The sequence below is a fragment of the Erpetoichthys calabaricus genome, chromosome 1 (genome assembly GCF_900747795.2).
Source record: "Erpetoichthys calabaricus chromosome 1, fErpCal1.3, whole genome shotgun sequence".
Lineage (NCBI taxonomy): Eukaryota > Metazoa > Chordata > Cladistia > Polypteriformes > Polypteridae > Erpetoichthys > Erpetoichthys calabaricus.
The window spans coordinates 317098596-317115227 of NC_041394.2; the positions used below are offsets into that span (position 1 = coordinate 317098596).

General features: G+C 40.3%; 1 protein-coding gene across 6 annotated transcripts in view; it reads left to right on the top strand.

Annotated features, from left to right (window-relative positions):
- The window catches only part of dennd5b (DENN/MADD domain containing 5B), a 323422-nt gene that overhangs the window by 191651 nt on the left and 115139 nt on the right, over nt 1–16632 (top strand). For all 6 annotated transcript variants that reach the window (XM_051928951.1, XM_028817827.2, XM_028817798.2 and 3 more), the window contains one exon: nt 2482–3148. In XM_051928951.1, the coding sequence (XP_051784911.1) occupies nt 2482–3148 (667 nt within the window). The remainder of the gene's footprint in view (nt 1–2481; nt 3149–16632) is intronic.

A 16632-nucleotide genomic window follows, 5' to 3' on the forward strand; every position in this document is an offset into this window, starting at 1 on the left:
TCTTTTATGGCCACAGAGAGTCAGGACCTCTGTTTTACATCTCAGCTGAAGGACGGCGCCATATTTACAGCATAGTGTCCCGTCACTGCACTGGGGCATTTGGGATCCACATTCAGATGAGGGTAAGCGCCCTCTGCTGGCCTCGGCAACACCTCTTCCAGGGCACCCCAAGCTTTTCCTGGTTGGTCTCCCATCCAAGTACTGGTTGGACCCAAACATGCTTAGCTTCAGCTGCTGGAAGTTTTTTTTGTGAATAAGTGAGAAAAGGGACCAGGGCACGGCTTAGTGAGGTACTCCACTGGTGACTCAGCAAAGGTTGAGCATTCTCCTGTTACTTGTCCTCTCTGTTTCCTCAACATAACCCAACTGACTGTACAGTTTCTTGTTACCTGTAACACATGTGACTTAAAGCTGTAAGATTAATCTTCTGCATTTAATATAATATGGGAGAGCATGCTAGCCTATGTTCCAGTTTAATAGTTGATGTGAAGGTTTGAAGGAGCTCGAGCATTTGGACAGAATTGGTGCAGCCATCAGGATAGTTGAATATTCTTCATCTGGTCATCAGACAGCAGGCTTGGGAACTGGGTTGGTATTACAGTCTGGGGCAGTGTTGGTGGGTGACGAGTTGCCATTATCGGGTGTGTAAGTGGGTCTCAGTGGGTCCCATAAGTACAATATACGTATGTCCCTGTTTGTTTCTACAGATTTTTCACAAACAAACCAACCACTCGTTCTTACATTTGCCCTTGATTTACCAAGGGGGAAGTACCCGCCACCTTACATTGCAGTTAATTTAAAACCAACCCAATCTTACATTCACACCAGACACACCAAGGAGGAAAATTGACCCATTCCCACTAAACCAGTCTTACAGTCTTGCAATCACACCTAATTCGACATGGTGGTCCTCCCTTGTTGTTACCATTGCACTTTTGATTCACCAAGGCAAAATCTTACATTTGTGCTTGTTTCATCAAGGAGGAACCCCAACCAACACTTGAGGGTCATCAGTACAGTTAACAAGGATCACAAGACAGCAGTGGCGGGCCGTCAGGGCCTGCAAGGCCTTCTCTGCTGGCCTAAAAAAATATCTGAATCACAAACTGATGTTAATTATATTTGGTCCATGAATACTTATTAAATAATTCCAAATAGTCTGTCCGCTTCCTTTCATAGCTTTTCCGATGGTTGTGCTGCTTCCAGACATGTTTTTTCCTATTAAAGCATTTAACCAATCACATTTCAGCCATCATTTGTTGCCAGGCAGGGTCAAAGTCAAAGAAGTCTGCCCGGAGGCCTTCATAATCCGTTCTGCAGGCCCTCTAACACAAAATAAATGTCGATTAAACTGTTGCTTCAACCAATCAGATTTTGAGTTGGTGTCACTAGGGCCCTCTAGCAGGCGTACGGCAACGTCACCGTATTCAGACCCGTTGATTGGATAGGATGGTGCGGATGGTGTAATAGAAAAATCTGAATGAGAGCATCATGGGGCAGCTCTATACATTGGTATGTTTGGCCGTGACCATTCCCGTGTCAACTGCTTCTGTCGAGCGGACATTTTCAGCCCTAAAGCGAATTAAAACTTATGCCAGAAATACGACAGGGCAGGTTCGACTTTCAGCATTAGCTTCGATGGCGATAGAAAGGGACTTCGTGATGGAACTGAAGCGCACGGATAATCTGTACGACAGAGTAATTGAACTGTTTTTGAGGAAAGAGAGGAGGATGGATTTTGTTTACAAATAATCAGAATTTTTGGTGAGTAAAATGTTGCGATTTTCCTAAATAATATTGCAAGTTTGAGTTATTATTGATGTTTTTTATGTGTGTCGCAGGCTGTAGCTGCAGTAGAAAGGAACTTGTTCACCCCTGGTTTGTCTATTCAATAAAGGCATTTATTGTGGCTACAGGAGTTATCTATCTGCGATGCAACGGCTCTTTATACTGTATTTCTGCATATTAAGATGGTTTTTATAACCATAAATTAGTTTTTGAGGGGCGGGTTGATTCAGATGGAGCACTACTGAAGGCCTAGGTGTGAAATGCACGGTCCGCCACTGCAAGACAGTAAAGGTTGGGGTAACACATAATGGGCAGAGTTTACGCAGGGTCACAGGTCTTCTTCTGGTTGGACTTGTCCTGGTTATGAAGTACAAATAAATACAGTATGTGCCTTCCTCTGCCACTTTGAACACTGTCCCCCTGTGTCTCAAGCAAATCGGCCCCTGAAGTAGCGATTGAGCAATAACATGCTTAACATAGCATTTAATTATAATTTGAATGCAAATGTTTTATCAAAAATAGCTAATGAAGTATTCTGTCCAAGAAGATTTTAATTTATCCCCATGAGTACAGTGAAGGTTTTAGTTACTTACTTATTACTCTTTGGTGATACAGTATAAAGGTTTTAACTTATCTTTAATGGTGTCCTTCTGGTCCAGACCACCTGTTTGAATTTTGTTTTCTTGTTTGCAGCTGTGTATGCCCAAAGGCCTTTCCTTCCGGACCCAGGTGGACAACCGTGATCCCCAGTTCCATTCATACCTCATCACTCGGGAAGATGGCACTCGTACCTATGGCTTTGTACTAACCTTTTATGAAGAGGTGACCAGTAAGCAGATCTGCACAGCCATGCAGACCCTCTACCAAATGCACCATGCAGAACACGCAGGTAGTGTGTGCGCATCATCCTCTTGCAGCATGGACTCCCTGGCCAGCAGTACAGACGAAGGTGATGCCACCTCCCTCAGCAAACTCCACTGCTGCAGCTCCTATGACATCAGCCGGGATACCCTTTACGCCTCCAAGGCCATCTGTCTGATCACTCCTCTACCTTTCATGCAAGCGTGCCGCAAGTATCTTTACCAGCTTCATCAAGCTGTTACCTCCCAGCAGCCACCACCTCTTCCACTGGAAAGCTACATCCACAATATTCTGTATGAAGTACCTCTTCCCCCACCAGGCCGTTCCCTAAAGTTTCATGGGGTCTATGAACCAATTGTTTGCCAGAGACCCAGTATTAATGAACTACCTCTAGCTGACTACCCATTACGGCATGTCTTTGAGCTACTGGGAGTGGAAAATCTAGTGCAAGTGTTTACCTGTGTCCTTCTGGAAATGCAAGTCCTGCTATACTCTCAAGGTAAGTCAGATATATTTGGTATGATAAAGCAGAACCTTCAAAGGTTATATGTGCTTTGTATGTAAATGCATTATTAATGGTTGAAGTGGAATTGAAGTTTTTCAGCCACCCATTGTGTGAACTCAGTTTTTTCCTGTGCTGGGTGGAAGAGAGCATACTGGGTACAAGCAAAGTGTCACTCTTGGACAGGATGCCATTCAATAACAGTGTACACTCAAACTTCACTCTGCAAGTTCTAATAAGGCAGAATGTCCTCTTGAAGCCAGCTTAACTCTAGAAGTTCGGCTACTTGTTGAATGCTGGATCTTGTTGCATTTATCCTCTGTGACCAGTCTTGTAATTAACAGTAATTTAAGTCTTGGCTACCCGTTAAGTCACCCAACCATCCTATCCCTGCTGCTTCTTGTGAGACTCTGAGGTCAGTCCTTCATCACCTTATGGTTGTGTGTCCCTCTTTAACAGTCTCAAATCAATAGGTGTGCACTGGATGAGGATTTGATTTACGTAAGTAAAGAAAGGCCTTTTCATGTAATAGCATATTAGAATAAATGCTACAGGGACCCCTCTTTAGTCTGGAACTGCTCTATGGACACTAACTCGAAAACTGAGACACATTCTGAAGGCTCTAGTCTTGAAATCCAGTCCTTCCTGTACTCTGCTAATGTTACATTTCTGTGGTGCTCTTGAGTGCCCTATATCTTTTTTTGCTCTTTAAAGCACCTTGTTATGCTAAATACTATGAATAGGGCTACTGTATATACAGTAAAATGTGATATCTGGCTGTCCAGCATTAGATCCCTCCCTGGGCCCATAGCTTCTGGGATAGAAATAGATGTGATTTGTAAGACCGTGCTATTGACAGATTTGCAATACGTTTGTTTTCTCAGCTGCAATTTGTGATGTTTTTTTCTGAGCGTAGAAGGAGTTTTATTTTAAATATTTTTAGGTCAGCTTGGGGCGAGCCATTTTCAAATGTCTGCCAAACACAAAAATTGACCTTTACATGTTAGGTGCTTTTGAATGTGATTTCACGCACTTCAGTCTGCTTTAACTTCAGTTTAAATCAGTGATGCTGTCATCACTTTTGAAAATATTTTTTATGGCATTTCAGTTACAAGTCTGTTTCAGTGCTTGCTGTCAATAAAACTGCAATGGTCTGTGTTGGTAATTACTTTTAACATGTTAATCAATATTACAGCATTTTCCTATCAATCACTTTCACGCTTAACCAACACTTAGGAAGCATTTTATAGGACACTTGAAGATTTCTTAAAAATGCAAATTGAGCACAATTCTGCTTCATTGTCAAATAAATCCTTCTGATTTCTACAATTTTTAGCCTGGCCCTGGTGGGTGGGGGTGGGGGTGGGTGGGGGTGGGATAGGGGGCTTGGGTGGCCTCAGTGGAGTTTGTACATTCTCTACACGTCTGCATTGCTTTTGCTTTCACAGTCTGCATATCCCATGAATTAAACTTATTTTAGTTCATACCCTCCAACACAAAGCAGGAATCCATTAAGCACTTAATGCCAGCCTATCAAAGATTAAGCTCACAACCTCCCTCCATCCCCCATGTAGGGTCAACTTACACATCTCCTTACCCAAACTTGCATGCCTTGGTAATAGTGATGCAAGCAGAGTATCAGGAGAAATCCCATGGAAAGTACATGCAGATACCACACTAGTTGTGACGAGGATGGACTTGTGCGGTGTGTTCATGCCAGGAGACCATACCTACTCAAAACCGACATGACCGCGTTGGGATTTAAAACCTAATCAGCAGCTCTAACACTGAATGCTATATTTCCAAAAAATGTAAGAATGTTTGTACATCTTTTTGTTTTTTTATGTTGCTCTGATATTTACTTTACCTTTAGGTTGAACAAATTCATTATACTTGTAGAGATCAGTCAAAAAATGTTGTAGAATTCTCTATTTTATGATGTTTTTAAACCACAAAGTGATTTAATTTTGTAACTCATTTAGTAAGAGGTTTGGGGTGTGGAAATCTGACTTGTTTGGCATTACAGTAGCTCAGTGGTCTCTTTTCCTGTGACACAATCTCCGGTACCTGAGTTCTGTTATCTTTGCAGAATTTGCATATTCTCCAATTGACTGCAGACCCAATATCACAAATATGTGCATGTGTTAGGGTAATTGGCTGTTAATCAGCGTCGGTACCCCACAATAGAGTTCCATCCACTCCAGTGCTATATCCTACCTTGGATCTGATGTTGTTCTGAGAGGTTTGAACATCCTGAGGAGATAGCAGCTTTAAGCATTTGATAAAGTGGGTAGTTATTTCCAAAATGCCAATAGAGGTTCTGGTGGTAACACATCTAGGCCAGGAGCCTTCCCAAAATGCAAAGGATATAAAGTCTTCTTAAACTGAGTCAGAGTAATGGTGGCATCTAAAGTGAAGGCTTCATCCTTAGAAAATCTTGAAGAGGTTAATTTAGATTAAAAGGACTCAACTTCATCAGGGGATGGATTAGATAGTTCAGAAAATAATTTGGAATTGAATTCCACAAAGCACTTATTCATTTCACTTGGGTGATTATCAGGTGCAATGAACTACCCTGTGCCAAAGAATTTAGCTCTGCCCTCAAATTAGAAATTAAAGGTTCATAATCGGGACCTATCACACAAGGACAGATATCCTTAAGAGCTATGAGATGAAAAACCAGGTCAGTAGTCTTTTGTCTACAGGCCCAAACAAGTCTAGAAGCATAACCAAAAAAAAAAAAGAATTGCAAATTACTCCCTTTCGTTGCTAACCAGACATAAGGAGACTTTATCAGAACAGAAGATAACTTACACCAGAATATAAGACCATGAAATAGTAGTGAGTTAAACTGCCAGGAACCTTCACGGTATGGTAAAGAGAAGAAACACCTTGGACAAAGCATATTTGCGGTCAATGAGAGGTTGAGGACAGACAGGCATTAGACAGATGCAGCAAGTAAGTGAGAAACAAAATACGAACAAAATAACTTGAGAGAGAGTTGTGCTGCTGGAGTAAAATAAGAATTTTATGGAAGGACTGAGCAACCAAAAGGAGTCAATCAAGTTTAAGTCTGTTACAAATTTCCAATGTGACTGGGTGAAGTGAGGTGTATGCTGGTGAAATGGAGGAGGGAGCTTATTCAATAATGGGTTAATGTAGGAATTTCCATCCATGCCAAGAATAAGCTCATAACCATCAAGGCTTAGAAGTTGGTTAATCAGAGTAGGGCAGGTAAGAGGTGGTAGCATAGCTTGCACAAAGAGCAATTTTCCTTTTACTGAGTTCATTTTGTAAATACCGACTCTGACCCCTGACGTCCAAACCTGATTCAAGAATTTCAATTGGGAAGTTTCATGCTAAGAGGATGGCCCCCAAACATTTTTCAAACTGAGAGCAAGAAGAGCCAAATGCTTGATATTGCTTATTCACAAGATGAGGAACATCTCTGGACACCAGCCAAGTCTCCTGTGAGAAGGTCACATGAACCTCCCCACATTTCCGGTAATCGAGAATACTCAATCTCTTCATCTCCGTCCCGAGGTCCTGAAAATTCCAAAAGGCTTTGGTAATCTCATTCCATAGCTCCCATCACAGCTATCACTCCACCAAACCCCACAACAACCCAAAAAATAAATTCTATCTGGAATGATTAGATTAGATTATGATTCAGTTCAAAATGTAATGCATTTTTGGAGATGTACCTTTTGTGAATGTGATTCAATTAAAAACTTTATACTAAGTTCTTCACAATATTTATCTGTTGTTACTATTATTTAATTTCTAGCTGTGTTACCCAACTTCTTTTTTAAATATGGCTTTCCTCCCTAAGCCATAGCCAGACAATGTAGTTGTTAACACTGAATCGTGTTCTACTTTAACTTATTCCAAACTGAAAGGACATTTACAAGCTGAACATTTATGTTGCCCATGTAATCAATTGAAATTTTTAAGAACTGTACAGAAAAGAACGGGTGAAAAGAGTGATATTGTGAACTATGTACAGTGTCCACCCATGTCTCTGTTCTGGTCATGAGAGACTCCTTAACTGAGATACGGCAAAGCAACAACTATGGTTAGTCGAGAGTTACAGCTCATTCAATAACCACGTCTTACTGAGCTTCAGTTAGCTTTCCTGCATCCACTTCACAGCTCATCTTCCACAGAGTACATCAACATTTTCCTGAGCAGGATGCCTCCTATTCTTTACTCTCTGTCAGTCACATTAATCACTGCGTGGTGTATTACCATAGCCTACTCATTACACTGGGTAGCTAATTTTCTTTTTTTATATAGTAACTTCACCAAATTTAAATCAAATCCTTGTATTTTTTAGATTTTTTTCTCACGGACCACATTAACTAGTATCCTTTTGTTGCTCTTCACTCATCCATCCACCTTAATCGGTGAGTGGTGCTGTTCTGTTGATGCCATTCATCTCTCTGCGTGAGTCAGAAAAGGGCACAGAGCGTTAATATAGGCCACTTGCTACAACATTATTAAAGCGCGGTTTGGTTAGTTTGATTTTTTCTATAATATCACCAAATTTCAATCAAATCATTCAAAGCATTTTTCACATTTTGAGGTATTTCATTTTTCTATTGTGGACGGGGGAGTAATTACCTTTAAATATTGATATATTGAAATTTTCTTTCTTAGGTGATACCTACTAACTTAGATGCATCATCTTGACAAATTTCAGCTTTTTAACAAAACCTGAAATACAGTGATCCCTCGCTATATCGTGCTTCGCCTTTCGCGGCTTCACTCCAACGCGGATTTTATATGTAAGCATATTTAAATATATATCGCGGATTTTTTGCTGGTTCGCGGATTTCTGAGGACAATGGGTCTTTTAATTTCTGGTACATGCTTCCTCAGTTGGTTTGCCCAGTTGATTTCATACAAGGGACGCTATTGACAGATGGCTGAGAAGCTACCCAACTTACTTTCTCTCTCTCTGTCTTGCGCTGACTTTCTCTGATCCTGACGTAGGGGGTGTGAGCAGGGGGGCTGTTCGCACACCTAGACGATACGGACGCTCGTCTAAAAATGCTGAAAGATTATCTTCACGTTGCTACCTTCTGTGTGCAGCTGCTTCCTGAAGCGACATGCTGCACGGTGCTTCGCATACTTAAAAGCTCAAAGGGCACGTATTGATTTTTCACTGTTTGTTTTCCTCTGTCTCTCTCTATCTCTCTCTCTCTCTCTCCCTGCTCCTGACGGAGGGGGTGTGAGCTGCCGCCTTCAATAGCTTTGTGCCGCGGTGCTTCGCATACTTACAAGCCAAACAGACCTATTGATTTGTTTGCTTTCCTCTGTCTTTCTGACATTCTGTGCTCCTGACACGCACTCCTTTGAAGAGGAAGATATGTTTGCATTCTTTTAATTGTGAGACAGAACTGTCATCTCTGTCTTGTCATGGAGCACAGTTTAAACTTTTGAAAAAGAGACAAATGTTTGTTTGCAGTGTTTGAATAACGTTCCTGTCTCTCTACAACCTCCTGTGTTTCTGCGCAAATCTGTGACCCAAGCATGACAATATAAAAATAACCATATAAACATATGGTTTCTACTTCGCGGATTTTCTTATTTCGCGGGTGGCTCTGGAACGCAACCCCTGCGATGGAGGAGGGATTACTGTAGTGTTTTTGTTGAGTGAGTGAGTGAGCTTTGCATTATATGTATATATGGATTAATCAGTGACACCTCAATTAGAGGGACCCCTACCCACAGGTGCCACCCACTAAGTGAAATTTTTTCCAGGGGAAACCCTGAGTCTGGTTGTGCCTAGGACTGCAGTCTTGCTCTTATTTCAAGAAATACTGGACTGTGTGTTTTTCAGGCATATGCGATGGAAACAAGTTAATTGCTCATTGATCCGATTTCTACATGAACTGCTGAGCCAATTAGTATTTTATAATAACCTTTATAAATCATGCAGTCTAAATTTAAAGCATCCATATAATAAAGTTTGTGGATTTCAGAATGTTACTACAATTAAGAGCAATAAAGGTTGTCTAATACAGGAAAATAAAAACTTAGTGTACAACGGAAATAATGAACTGAAAATATGGAGGAGTGGATAGAAAATAAGTTACAAAAGCCATGTCGGCTTCGGTTGAATAGGTACATACAGTACATGTTAATTAAACACTGCATAGCTGATCTACAGTACTGGTACGTAAAGATGGGCTTTCAGACTAATAGTGTCAGAGCATCATGGCAGAGAGCTCCAGACAGTAAGAGCTGAGTAATGAGTCTTTGGAGCATAGAGGAGGCCAGCTTCATATATTCTTGGGCGTCTGCCTAGCTCATAAGACTAAACAGTGACAACAAGTAAGAAAAGATGTTGGAATTTACCACTTTGGAAATCAGTAGCGAGGGTCTGAAGGTAATTCCATTTCAGGCAGGAAGCCAGTGTAGTCGAGCCAGTTGAGGGATGATGGGTATCTTGTATCTGATCCAAGTCAGGACTCTGGCAGTGGCAATTTCAATCTGTCATGATCTCTTAATGCTTCAGGCGGGAAGGCCATTGAAATGAGAATTGTGGTAAGCCAACCTATGATGGTGTGACAGAGTATTCAGTGCTAAACTGACAGATGGTTTGACTAAAGGAGCAGTGTTTAAATATCACAAATGGGTCGTCTTTTAAGACTCTTGCTTGTGTGTGTGTTATGGTATTGTGCCACCTTGAAAGTGGAATTTTCAGCAAATGCATTTTTTTGTCTTGAAGGTGATATTGGGATGTTTTGAATTCTGTAGATTTCAGTTTCATTATTATGTTCTTCCTGAGATTTGTATTTAACAAAGTCAGTTTTATTTTCATAATGTTTCATTGTTTACCTTGATGTAATTTTGGGCACAAGCACATTGTAGTTTTGTTATCAACATACAATGATTGGTTGCTATTGCTGTAGCATTGGAAGTTATGAGACATTTCATTACACACATGACAGTATAAAAGCCGTCTTATATACAGTAGTGACATCCAAGATCACCGATTTGCAATAAAAGTCTTTGCTACTGAATTGCAGGCCATGTTAACATTACAAGCCTCAATGTTCAATTCTGAGTTTTGATGGTTTGCATTCATAACAATGTGAACACATCTGTATCTGCACATCGATACATCCGTACACGAGTTATCTGCTTCACCAATAACAAAAAACATCATATTTATGAGACGACTAGTGGTATTAAAACCAACAAAATCACCACGCTAGTAGCTGGTGTATGCATTGCATTTTGCCCTGGAGGATGGCAAACATTGTTGGCACTGTTGAACCAAAAGGTGTGTGGGTACGGGAAAGGAGCCAGTAATGGTGGGGCCCAGACTGTTGTCACAGCTGTAGCTCTCCTTCATTGTTGTTTTGCAACCAATGCATATAGGCAAAACAAAAAACAAACCTGAATCACAATCTGACCGTTCTCATTCATGTCGCGTGGCCACAGATAAGATACGTGTCCAATCTAGGACCACATATGAAAGTGACTCAAATCAGGTTTCTCTGTCCACACAGCCCTAAAAACATCAGATTTGAGTCACTTCAGCTTGCTAATGTAAACTAGGCGTCCTGAACACCTGATGAGTTTCTTGACCTTGAATTCAGCTTCGTGCTTTTGTTTCATCGCCAGTGCATTTTCACCTCCCGGCACTGACTTTCACTAACCTTTCTGACCACATTATTCTCCTGGTCCTTTCCACCTTTTATGTGCCCTTGTGGCTTGTCTTTCTTCACCAATCATGGTAGCCGTAGTGCACAAGAAGTCATTCAAAAAGAGGCAAAATGTTTTCAGGGGGACCTAAAATGTGTAAATATAATGAGAACTAAGTAAGATTTTACTTTCTAAGTTGATGACTAAATTTTGTTGGGATTGAGTGATTCCTTTTTGTGTTATTGTCTCCATAAGCTCTCACAAACCAAAATGCAAACTTCATTCTGAAGGTGGACAGGATCAAAGTGTGCTCTGTGGTGCCTAACACGTGTAAATCTACTGAAAACCTGAAGTCACAATATGTGGGGTATATGTAGAAAAAGTAAAAGGCAACACACAGCCATCACAACTATGTGTTTTGCCTCCAAAAATCTCAAGGGGAACCTCTGTGCTGGTAGACAGAAGTGAGGGCTTCAGCCCGTCTATCTGATGGATTGTGTTTGTCATGTTTGGCTTCAAGAGGCGCTTTGTGTTAAGTAGGCTAAGTTAAGTAAGGTGGTGGCCTATTTGTGCTAGTAATAAAAAAATGAGAAACATTCAACAAAAAGGCTTCTCTGTTGATTTATCTTTGTCATCGTGATAAATGTTGTGCCGTGAGATTGTTGGCAGGAGAGGGCTAATGTGAAATCCAAGCATAGCTGAGTTTTGTAGGTGGGTTCTTGCTGACCTCTACTGGAGACCTTCCCTTTGAGAAGCAAAGTATCCATCAATCAGATGGCAACACTGTAACTTCAAGTCACATTTTGTTATTCTGATTGATTTTTGTGGTTGAAGATACAGCTCAACTCCTCCCTTAAGCAAACAAAACAAATCCGGAAATTCAAGCTACATTGAAATTCGGTCCAGAAACACCACTGCTTGTAGAGCTATGGGTAATACGCCTATCCAGACTTACAAAGATACTGTATGAAACAGAAACAGACTGCCCAGTTTTCCTCACATACTCAATAAAGCATAACAATATTTCTACAAATTGAAATAAAAAAAATGATATTCTGAAAAGCCATATATCATGATCCTGTCTTTCCTTCCATCCAGTCGTATGTAGCCAGAGCTTAAATCACCGACATTAAACCCAAACGAGGGACCAACCAAATTAAAAGGAAACACAGTACCTTCTTTTAATGCGTTTGGCCAGAGGATCAATATCATCTGCCTGATTAGATGTTGTCTCAAGTGGGTGCTCTTCAGATGACCTCATGACCAGATATTGTACTGAAGAAAGGGTTTTAATGTAACAAAAAGGCAATAAGGTGCAAAAAAGAGCAGGTCAATAAAGCAATAAACCAATGTCTAACAATGAGGCCCATGTCTCCCTGGTAGGGTGGTTGGTCTGCTTTCTTACCTTATTCTCCTGATTGCTCCTTCAGCTCAATCTCCCTTTTGGCCTCAGCTTCTTCTCCCATTAGATCTCTTCTCTCAACTGATCCTTTGATGGGTCTGAAAGAGCTTTTTTGAACACTCTTTGGGCTTATCTGACCCTGGAAGGACCTTCCACAGAGAATGCTGGAGCCCAGCTGGCCTAGAGGTTGACCTAGCTACCCCAGGTATCTCTACAGTTTTGGCTACCAGGCACACTTGCAGAGCTAAGCCAACTCAGATTTGCTGTCCATTACACACAGTGGCTGGCTGGTGATAAATTAACAGACCTTTCTGTCACCTCCTGTAATTCTGGAGGTTCCTTGAAACTTCTCCTTGTATTGCTTTGTGCCCAGAAAGTGACTAAGTCCTGGCAGAGTCTCTTATTGCCTGACTCCTGACTTGCGTCACTTTATTTATAACATTTACTTCTCTCTCCTCTATAAAGAATAAAGTTGCTTTAATGACATCTTTACTGACCAACAGGAAAGTGTCTGGTTTGTGGAGTGTTATTTATCAGTTAGTGACTCTGCCTTGGCCCAGAAGTACTGAATTTTAGTGTGGCCATTGACATATAGGCTTTGGTCCCCGTAACTCTAAACTGGGATTCAACAGGTTTGAGGTTGAATTGTGAGCTTGATGCTTTTTTAGTTTGCTTTTTTTCTAAGGATTTGCAAACCATTTGAATGTTCGGTGCAGTTAGTGCTACAAATGGGAGAGCACTGTCTTCTTTTTTCTCTGTAGTATACTTACCAGTTGCTCAGTATTCATATTAAAAATAGCGGTGTGAAGAAGACATCTGGACTGAGGTGGTGTAACATCTGTTTTTGTGCTGGCTTTTTGCCTCAAATGTATTACCTTTTTCCCTTTACTATGTTTGATTGTTAAACTTGATAATTAATGAGATTCTAACATTAAGAAGAGACAAGTGAGAATACACCTACAGTATGTTTCTTTGCCTTTGGCTTGTGAAGCTATCTTTATCATGCATGTTTTAAGCTATGCTTATTGTTTTCAGAAGATGTTTAAATATCAATTGTGCTAAAACTCACTGGAAATGATTAGATGGAAAAAAATGCATGATGTTCTTGCAAGCCAATCATATTGCGATGTGATTGTTTAAGAGACAAGGGAACACATTGAGCATTGTTTTATTACAAAGTAGCAAATTCTGATCAGCGATGATCGACTTGTTTTACTTGATGGTTGTAAAATCTAGCTGGCGATATGACTATAGCATTGTCTCATTCTAACGTCACTCGACTAAATGTACATGTATGTGGTACATTTCACAACAAGCTGATGTTTCCACATTGAAACACTTATGATGAGAACAGGCCATTCAGCCCAACAAGCTCATTCATCCTATTCACCAAGATTGTTCGATATAACCACAAGTCGAGATTTCAAGATCCCTACAGTCCTATTCTCTACTACATATCTTAGTAATTTAGTCTTTGTGTCGATAGTTCTTTGTGTGAAGAAAAACCTTCTAATATTTGCTCAACATCTGCCCTTAAGAAGTTTTCAACCTCGAAAGACTCGAAAACAACCATAAAGGTTTGGGGAGTTTTACCCCTGGCTCAAAATAATAAAGGTCTTCACAGACTTGAGTTCAATACAGAACTGAGTAGGAGAATTAAGATGGCGGATTTATATGTAGGAAACAGGAAGAGGAGGGAACGTGTGGGACTGGAACTAGAAGTGACATCATTAGGCTGCAATGTCTTGAGAGGCGGAAATGAAGGTCATTAGGAAGTAGGTTCTTCTAATGGTGTGCAGTGGGCAAAAAAGAGAAAGCATCAGAGGGCCGCACCAACCCATGGTTCAGCGAAGAAAGACTATTTGAGCCCATAAACCTATTCCCATGTGCACATGTACAATACCTTGTTCCCACGTTCTTGTTGCAGAATTTATTTTAAAGTAGCAGCTAGGATCCACTGTCTGAATTCATTTCATAATTTTAAACACTTTGGTCATGTCACCTCTTATTGTTCATTTGATTAAATTGAAAAGGTTATAACTCCTTTAACCTTTCCTCCTAACTCATACTCTTCAGTCCTAGAATCAGCTTAATTTCTCTTCTCTGGACTATCTTTCACACTTTTTTGTAAAATGGAGATTAAAACTGAACACAGTTCTCCAGAAACGCTTAACCATTGAGGTATATACCTTAAGCATGTCCTCCTTTGACTTGGACTCCACACATGGGAATATTCTATATAACCTAACATTCTATGCCTTTGTAATGGCTCCTGTACACAGTTTGGATGGAGATGTTGATGAGTCCACTATGAATCCCAAGTCCTTCTCATATGGGGTACTGGCCTCCCACTGTGTATTCATTTATATTGAACATTTCTATCTCCTATGTGCAATACCTTAAATTTACTTTTAAATTTAATTTCATTTGCCACCAACCTCTCCAAGCCTGTGTGCTGCCCATGTCCCTCTGTAACAGTTTATATGATTCTGCATTATCTGCTTTTTCACCTAGCTTTGTATCTTCTACAAACGTAACTGGCTTTCTCTTTATATTCCGCAGTAACATCCATTCATCTGTCCATCTTCCAAACCTGTTTTATCCTGTAATACAACATTAATGATGCCATCGGGTCAGGTCTGCCACCTCAGTATGCAGTCTCATTGTCATTCATATCAGCCTTTACAATAATCAATGAATGATGATGCGATTGCCATATTTGTTTCTTGGTTCATGAGTGACGCAAGCAGGGACTGTAACAGTGGCCAATTAGGCTCTGCCTGTTTAGAAATCAGTTTTTATTAATCATTTGATGTAATTTTCAATCCGGCCTTGTGCCTCGTGATTTGTGCTTTGCTTCTGTGGTGTTCCTGTCATTTTTCATCACTGTGACGTATTCTTGTTCCTAACTCACTGTAACACCTGTCAGATTGCTCCAGATATTACAGTGTAAGCCCAGAAAGCTCTACCTTGAAAAAAAAAAATAAAAGATCTAGTGCAAGACAAACTGCTTCTGGTTTTCTATTCTGCATGCAAGTTAAATAATAAAATAAAAATGACATGACTAACAACATGTTTTGATTATGATGCAGCTTTTCCACATTTCATGTTCATTTCAAACTAAGCTTAAAGTTGAAAGATCTCAAATGCTAGTGGGGATGTATAAAACGAGCGTCACCATTACGTAAAAGATGTGGAATCTACGAGACAACAGGAAAGGCTCCTGCAACAAATACCCTTTCATGAAATGTTTTGATCTTAATTTGTTAATGTGAAGTCTCACTTTGTGGCTACGAATTATTCAACAACCTGAAAGCAGCAGGAAGCATCTTGGAGAAAAGTCTCCTGGCAGGACTGTGGACTGAATATTATCCATCGTCAGTGTTCTGACTGACTTCATGTTGTGTTCTGCTTGGCCCCTCTGTGTTCTTGTATATCTATATTTCGATAATTGTGACATATTCTTTGATTTGCTATCACAAAGTGCTTTACAAGGCATTTTGAATTTATTGAATACTATTCTTTTTGTTTGAAATAAACAATTGATCCTATTATAGGACTAAAGCAGTTCATTTTAGTAAAGATTTAGAAATGTGTTGCTTGCATTTGTCCTAATAAATGGGAACAACTGTGCCTGGCAGATTGCCGAAAGCAACACTGTGGCCGTTGCTTTGCCTTCAAGACCTGGTGCTGCTGCTGCTGCAATTCATAAAGAGAACAGCTGCACGTTTTTTTTCTTCCTATCAGCTGTTGACGCTTCCTTGGCTGATCCACTGATGGCCTCCTTTATATTTCGCTGACTGTACAAATGGAATAAGCTTGTATTCTGTTGCAGATTTCTGTGCTAGACCACATGTTTAGTTCTCTGACATTTATTCCTCATTTTTTCATGACAGAATTTCAAGGATTAAACATTGCTTTTCTTAAGGACTAAATGGTGCTGTCTATCACACTTTCCTTTCGCCAATACCACTCAAATGACCGTGTTTTTACGGTCTGTGATTTAAACTGGCTGTGTCTCTTCTGTACATTTCTAATGTAAATGAGAACTAAAGAAATATTCATCATGAAGAAGTTCATCGTGTTCAAATGTTACACCAACAGGATAAACAATACATGTGTGCTCTAGGCAGGGAATTGCTTTTTCAGTAACTGATTGCATCTTTTATTTGCAAACCATAATGATTAGAGGTTACTAAATGTACAGTGCTGAACTGCAGACTTCAAAGCCATCATTGCATGCAAGGGATATACAACAAAGTACTAAACATGACACCTTTAACAGAACTACCATTGCTGTGTCCCAAACATAATTGTGCTCTGAAATGAGGGGACCATGTAGAAAAGCGTTGTCATTTCTACATTTTGCGACCCTTCAAGTCTGCAAAGTACAGCGTAGCCACGTCTGAATTGTTTGATT